The sequence below is a fragment of the Salvia miltiorrhiza genome, chromosome 7, assembly GCF_028751815.1.
Source record: "Salvia miltiorrhiza cultivar Shanhuang (shh) chromosome 7, IMPLAD_Smil_shh, whole genome shotgun sequence".
In the NCBI taxonomy this organism is placed as follows: domain Eukaryota; kingdom Viridiplantae; phylum Streptophyta; class Magnoliopsida; order Lamiales; family Lamiaceae; genus Salvia; species Salvia miltiorrhiza.
Window position 1 is genome coordinate 4,720,327 of NC_080393.1, and position 6,948 is coordinate 4,727,274.

The 6,948-nt window shown below is 33.4% G+C and overlaps 2 protein-coding genes across 2 annotated transcripts; one reads left to right on the forward strand and one right to left on the reverse strand.

Annotated features, from left to right (window-relative positions):
- The first annotated feature begins 319 nt into the window (after positions 1-319).
- Positions 320-3,330, forward strand: LOC130991921 (NADH dehydrogenase [ubiquinone] 1 alpha subcomplex subunit 13-B). Its single transcript, XM_057916375.1, has 3 exons — positions 320-770; positions 2,755-2,826; positions 2,922-3,330. The coding sequence occupies exons 1-3, from the start codon at positions 556-558 to the stop codon at positions 3,064-3,066; spliced, it is 432 nt and encodes a 143-aa protein (XP_057772358.1). The 5' UTR covers positions 320-555; the 3' UTR covers positions 3,067-3,330.
- A 964-nt stretch (positions 3,331-4,294) lies between these two features.
- On the reverse strand, positions 4,295-4,820 carry LOC130993095 (S-protein homolog 29-like). Its single transcript, XM_057917818.1, has 2 exons — positions 4,471-4,820; positions 4,295-4,328 (listed from the first exon to the last, which is right to left on the reverse strand). Exons 1-2 carry the CDS (start codon positions 4,818-4,820, stop codon positions 4,295-4,297), a joined length of 384 nt encoding a protein of 127 aa, XP_057773801.1.
- Between the last annotated feature and the right edge of the window lie 2,128 nt (positions 4,821-6,948).

Consider the following 6,948-nt stretch of genomic DNA (forward strand, 5'->3'; position numbering starts at 1 on the left):
ATACAAATATTTTTTCCTTTAAAATGTGTTTTTTCCCTCAATTTCTACGAAAGAGAATTTCACTATTTCACATTCCTTATTTTCACTCCAAGAAGAGATAATATTATTCTATTTTTGGTGTGATAAAAATATATATCCTTGAGGTGAAAAAGATGAATGAGAAATGGTGAAATTCTCATTTATAAAAAATAAAAGAAAATAAAGACGAAATTTAAAGGGATAATATTTTGTTATCCCTTTTTTATCATGATAAATTCATCAAACAAGAAGAATACACTCTTATTATATAATGATAATATAAGATTTCTTTAATTAATCCACTATTGAAGTTGAAAATGTCAAATTTGAATAAAATCACACACGATTAATCCCCATACGCTAGAAAGCGCTGTCTACATAGCGGTTTGAATTAAAAACCGTAGGAACTGGATACAGTAGAGGAATATAGGCACAGTCCTCTCTTTACCCCATTTTTTATCTGCAATCAAATTTCGCAGCTCTCTGAAATCTGGGTGGAATTACTGCAAAAATCCCTGACACAAAAAATTAGAGAAAATGACGGAGGCGGTGATCAGGAACAAGGCCGGGATGGCCAGCGTCAAGGACATGCCCGTTTTGCAGGACGGTCCGCCGCCTGGCGGCTTCGCCCCGGTCCGGTTCGCGCGGAGGATCCCTAACTCTGGGCCGAGCGCCATGGCGATTTTCCTCACTACCTTCGGAGTCTTCTCCTGGGGCATGTATCAGGTCGGAAAAGGCAACAAGATCCGCAGGTAAAAGTTTCCGTATTTTTTTGTTTTTGATAAATCGAATGACTTTGATATGCGAGCGGAAATGCTAGATTTTGATTGCTGTTATTATTATTTTTTTTTTGTCATTCGTCGTCAAGATTGTTTAGGAGTACTATCATATTTGTTGGAATTTGTGTCTAGGGATTATTAGCGTTGTCTGATGATTTGTGTGTTCCGTTTGGTATTCAATTGGGGTAATTGTGAAATTTTAGTGCATTTTTTTTAATAATTTGTGTAATATTTTTGGTGACTGGTGGACCATTTCTGAGAGTAGTTTTTTTGTTTAATGTGATGGAGAGTGTAATGTTTATAATTATAAGGATATGCGGCCTTTGCTGTATCTAAACCATATATACCAGTCACTCGTTTCAGTATAAAGAAAGTTAGAAACCATTTATGAATTGTATGAACATGTATATCATTTGCCCTACTAATGTCTGTTATTTTGGTCTGCAAAGATTGGATTATGATAAAGTGATTTATTTGTGCATCGTATGATGCCGTCGGCACCATGTGTCATGTGCTATGGAGCCGTTGTTTTATTGACATAGTTGTTAGCTTAGGATTTGTCAAGTCATTCTAGTATCATTAAGAGCTAAGTTATGTCTCATTCTTCTCAACATATATCGCTGATGATCAGCTGGAATGACTGATATTCAGAGGGACAAATATTCAACTTTGGAAGAACTTCAGTGCTCTGCTTCAGTCTATGAGAAAATTAGTTGTCTAGGTTTATAAAACAACTGCCCTTGTACTTTTAATTTTATGCATAATAAATCCATAGGTATTGGATGCTTATAAGCTTCCCCTTTGCACTTGCTACCAAATGTCCTACATGTATCTGTAGCTGTATAACCTTATCATGTGATGCTAAGCACATATTAGCTTCCTCTCTTTCACCATACACCCTTGGCATTCTCTACAGATATGTTTATGCAGATTCAACCTTTTGAAGGCACTTTTAGTGACAGAATCTTTTATATCCAAAGCACATATTCCAAAAATCAATAATCACAATTCATGGTCTTTTACGTTGACAAGAGAATGTAATGTGACATGTCAGAAATTGTTATTCTTTTCTAGAAGATTTTTGCCTTTTGGTGGTGGTGTTGCTCAACAGGAGTTGTTGAGAGCAATCACTCACCTATGAATGGCACCTAAACATATGAAAGATAACCAATTCTCTTGCATGTAAACATGTAATGTATCTTTTGATTCATTTTAAAGCTCTGCGCCCCTCCCCCCTTGCGGTTTGAATTCTATTTACATGTGGTTTGTCTATGTCATTTCGAGTTTCATACTTGAGCATGGCAGCCTCACATTTTTGTTTCTTCCTGAAAATTGATTTTGCCCATCGGCCCCATCCTAAATCAGCAATCTAGAGCTTTAAAAAGGAGCTCCCATATTATGATAAGTCGAGGCTCTCTTTACAAGGAAGTAAAAATGTATTCATAACTGTATAAGTGGATCTTATAACTCTCCCATCTTTCCTAAAACCCTGAACTCTCCTATCTCTCAGAAGGTATTAGTTCTAGAAAATCACTGTCGATTTGATCTATCGTGTCTTATCGATGTGAGCCTGACGAGTAAGGCTGAGTCTACTAGCAGTATTATTCTTTTGAAGATGCTAGTCTGATACTTTTTTTTGAAAAAATAATGTTTTAATTTGAGTCCATAGCCTGTCCCCTTCCCGAACCAAAAATATATGGAGGTGAAGAAGCGTTTCAACATACGATTTGATCAGGTTTTGTAGTGATTAAGTTTGTAGGGAAGACTAGAATAATTGACAATGGCTGAGTATTCTATGGTCTTTTCACAGCTACAGTATTATCAATAACTATTCTGTATGATTATTTGATTCTTCAAATACAAGGATAAATTATATTTTAATATTACAAACTAGTTCATTTAATTTGGTTGAATGCTGGAATCCTAAAAACTGATCAGCAAGTTTCTTACTGAATAGGGCTATAAAAGAAGAAAAGTATGCTGCCCGAAGGGCAATTTTACCTATACTTCAAGCTGAAGAGGATGAAAGGTGATTTCTTCAGTTTGCTTCGGCCATTGTTGTTGTACTGTTCCTAACTTTGTTAGCCCGTAAGTTTCTAATTACACATTGTCCATTCCCTTCAGGTTTGTCAAAGAATGGAAGAAGTATCTCGATGAAGAGGCAAGAATCATGAAAGACGTTCCAGGCTGGAAAGTGGGCGAAAGCGTTTACCACTCCGGAAAATGGATGCCTCCAGCGAGTGGAGAGCTACGTCCCGACATCTGGTAATTTTGTAGTTGTCTGGTTGCAATTCTGGCTGATGGGGTTCGGCAAAAAACATTTTGCTTATCAAGCATGCTTCACAACTATGCTTGCTTCATTTTGTTGAATAAAGATGATGCTGAAAAGTATGTTCCCATTGCGTCTATACCTGTTTCGTAGTACTTGTTGTCAACATGAAACATTCCGTCGCGTTCTGATGTTGAAATGGTTCGTTCAACTCTTCCATTTTCATCAAACTTATAAAGCATGACAGAAAAATATTGAGAATCACACTTTTTTTAGTTACTATTGAGAATCTCTTTGAGCATGAGATAATGCATACCTGCAGCACAAAATAGGTGTTGGGACGAAATATTTGATGTATAACTAACATCGACTTGAAACATAAGATTGGAATACATTTGGTTTTGCTGATGAAAAAATTCGAAGAAAGATTGTTTAAATTTTTTGACAACAAAGTATACCATCTTCGGAGTCCAAGCAAGTTATCCCAAATCCCAAAATTGATAAGTGTAATTTGAAATCTGTATAAAAGATTATGATTGTTATTCATGCTCAACCTTTTTGTTACTCCAAGTTGGATCTTGTAATGCGTAATTTTACAGCAAATTCTATTGTCTTTATGGGGAATTGCTATATTTCGAGGACAATAAATATACCAAAATTTAGTTATGGATATTGGTAATTATTTTTTATATATCTAAAATCACACAATTCTCGTGAATTTCCGAAAACAAAATTCGTTGTCATTGTCCTCGACAGATGAAAATAATCTGGAGATGCAATATAAGATGTACAAATAATTATGCAATTTGTGGATCCGACTTGCTATTATCTTTAGGGATAATAGGCTGTAAATTTCAAGACTCTAGTTAAATTCTGTTTCTGCACACCATAAAAATATTCTGTTTATAAATAACTATACTTGACTTTGATTTTGCTTTCTAAAGTTTTAGGGTTTTTTAATGGGGAAATTCTCTCAGGATTAATTTCAAATTTTAACACGTTAAGCACATCCCACGTATGCAAAATTATGTCATGTAAGCAGCATTGAGATTTGGGGGGTGAATCGACATTTGTCATAAAATTAGAATCAATCAAAAGTAATACTGCCAATTTGTAGGCATAATCTTTTTGTGGTGTGCAAAATTAGAATATGGCCGAAGCTTGATAACTCAGATACTGTCATTGCATTATTTTTTATCCAATTATTTATTATACCAGCAAAACTACATCAACTTGCATTATTCTTTACAATAAGGTAACTCCTAACAAATCCCAAAACAATAAGTTAAAAAGAAATACATAAACCTTAACTACTAAACACCAACTTAGGTTGGTGGCCAAGTGTGTGTTTTGACATAATTCTTATTATCACAGCTGAAATAAATCCCTTCAGCTCTAACTGACCAGAAACATGTGGAGGTCTCCTCACACTGATAGCTTATATTATCAGTATCAAATGCATTAAACCTCTTCCGCAAATCTCCCCACTGCAAATGGCAGAAAAACAGAGTTGATCTGAAGAAATTAACCCTAAATTTCCAACTCCAATCATCGCCATTATCCAAGAAATGCTCTCCCAGATCATCATCTGCAGATTTGCAGCTGACGAGCAGCTCATCTGTGCTGTTCACGATGTTGTTGATCATGTGAACTTCGTAGCTTTGGAATATCCCAATGCCGCTAGCTCTTGATGACCCCAAAAACGCGATGTAGATCGCGATTATTAGGGCGAGAGAGTGCTTGAAATGGCTCATTTTTGTGAGAGAGAGATGCAGAATGAGTTTTGTGTGCGTGTGTGTTGTTAGTTTGCAGGTGAGAAGAGGTTTATATAGGTGAGACTTTCATTGGGGTTCTGTGATTTATATGGAAGTATACTTATTTTTTTGTTTTATTTTGTCAATTGGAAGTTACGAGTTTGAATGCATGAGGATTATTTGTTTCTAGTTTGGTTTGCATGAGTTTTAATGCAGATAAATGCTTTGATTCTTGATTATGGTCTCAGACATGTCTCAAAAAAGAATGTTTTTGGCTTTTAATCTTTCTTCGTGATGATAATCTCCTCATTATTTTTTCTCTGTTTAGATGATGAGTTTTTGTTGGGAAAATTGTCAAATACATTCCAAATGTTTTCTCTTAGGATGAAGTAATTCGTTGAAATTAAAAGTTTAAGTGCACATAAATTCTTTTTTTTTTGGTCAAGTGCAATTAATGGATTCTTAATTAATACAGTAATTGCTGACAATAAGTCAATAACATACATGTCATTCCCTACCACTTCGACGGATTTGTGCCAATTTTTCTTAAATTTAGTTAAAGAAAATTATGTCTACGAACTTTTATACTACAATTTTAGTTTTGTATATGAATTAAAACAAATTATTTCCAAATATTCAAATTTTAAATTGTTTTAATTTTTTACATGATTGTCAATTGCATCCAAATTAATGTTCAGACGAAAATTGACAATCGCGTGAAAAATCAAAACAATTAAAAATTTATATATTTGAAGATAATTTTTTTAATTCATGTACAAAATTAAAATTATATGAGAATTCGTGTTTTTAGACGGCAATTATCCCATTTATTTTGCAAGGTCTCCAATTTCTAGCCTCCATTTCCATCAAATTTGAATAACACCTCATTCTAAAAATTGAAATGCTTTATTGAAAATATTCTAAAAGCTGGAAATATTATTGGCATCAGAAGAAATTTGCTTTAAACATTTATTATAAGTTTCCTTGCATGAAATATACACAAAAAAACATATTCGAACGAAATTACCTTATTTCCCTTACACATATTGTCTTTACTTATACTTTCACGGTTTTAATAAATTTAAAAAATAAATATATATCACCACTCAAATTTCTTCCACCATGTGAAATTATCCGAGCTAAAATAGAAACCAGCTTCTGTTACAAACCAATAACAATTTCCAGAACCAATACAATCCAAGCTCTCATCTATAGCACTAAATGCATCAAAATGTTTCAATTTTTTCCCTTGTCTTATATTACAATAGAAAAGAGTAGATCCATCAATATTAACCTTAAAACTCCATGAATATTCTTCCCCAAATTTGAGGTTATGTTTTCCAAGATCATCTTGTTTGGAACGACAATGGAGCAACAACGACTTCGAATGGTTATAGAAGCCATTCATTACATGAACGTGGTATTTCTGACCAAATACCCATGATTTTCCGATCTCTGCACGAACATAATACGAACACGATGCCAAAATTATCGCGATGGTGGTGACTAAAATGGGGCTTCTAGTGATTTTATTCATGTTGGAATATTTTTAGAGAGTTTAATTTTGTGTTTATTTGGAAGAAATGTGGTAATGTGTGATTTATATTGTGTGAACCTTTTCCCTTGAAATTTGATTTGGAATTTGGCATTTATATGCATCCTTATACAGGATTTAACTATGGCATGATGTGTATAAATTATCCTTGCACATTTCATGCAGATCTATCTGGGACTAGTGAATTCTACGTCTTACTTTATTTTTCTCAAATAAATAATGCTACTATTTAATTAATACATAAACTTTCAACTTTTTGAAATTCAGCTCGAATTAAAAATTTGACAACATGCATTTAATTAATCATATGTGGATGATGAAATTTGTTTACGTGGAAGCCGGAATATTTTCTCCTTTTCTTTTTTGTCATAGTCAGTTCATAAGAAAAAAAATCATGTAACAAAATTATGATACCCATATAGGATTACATGTATGTTCGAAATTATAATTCATGTTGAATTATAAAAAAATCAAAGTTTATGTATATACTGACCAGAAAAATAACATTGATTAAGAATTAAAAATTGAATATATTTCGTATATTTACATGCAATTAATTCAATAAATAAATAA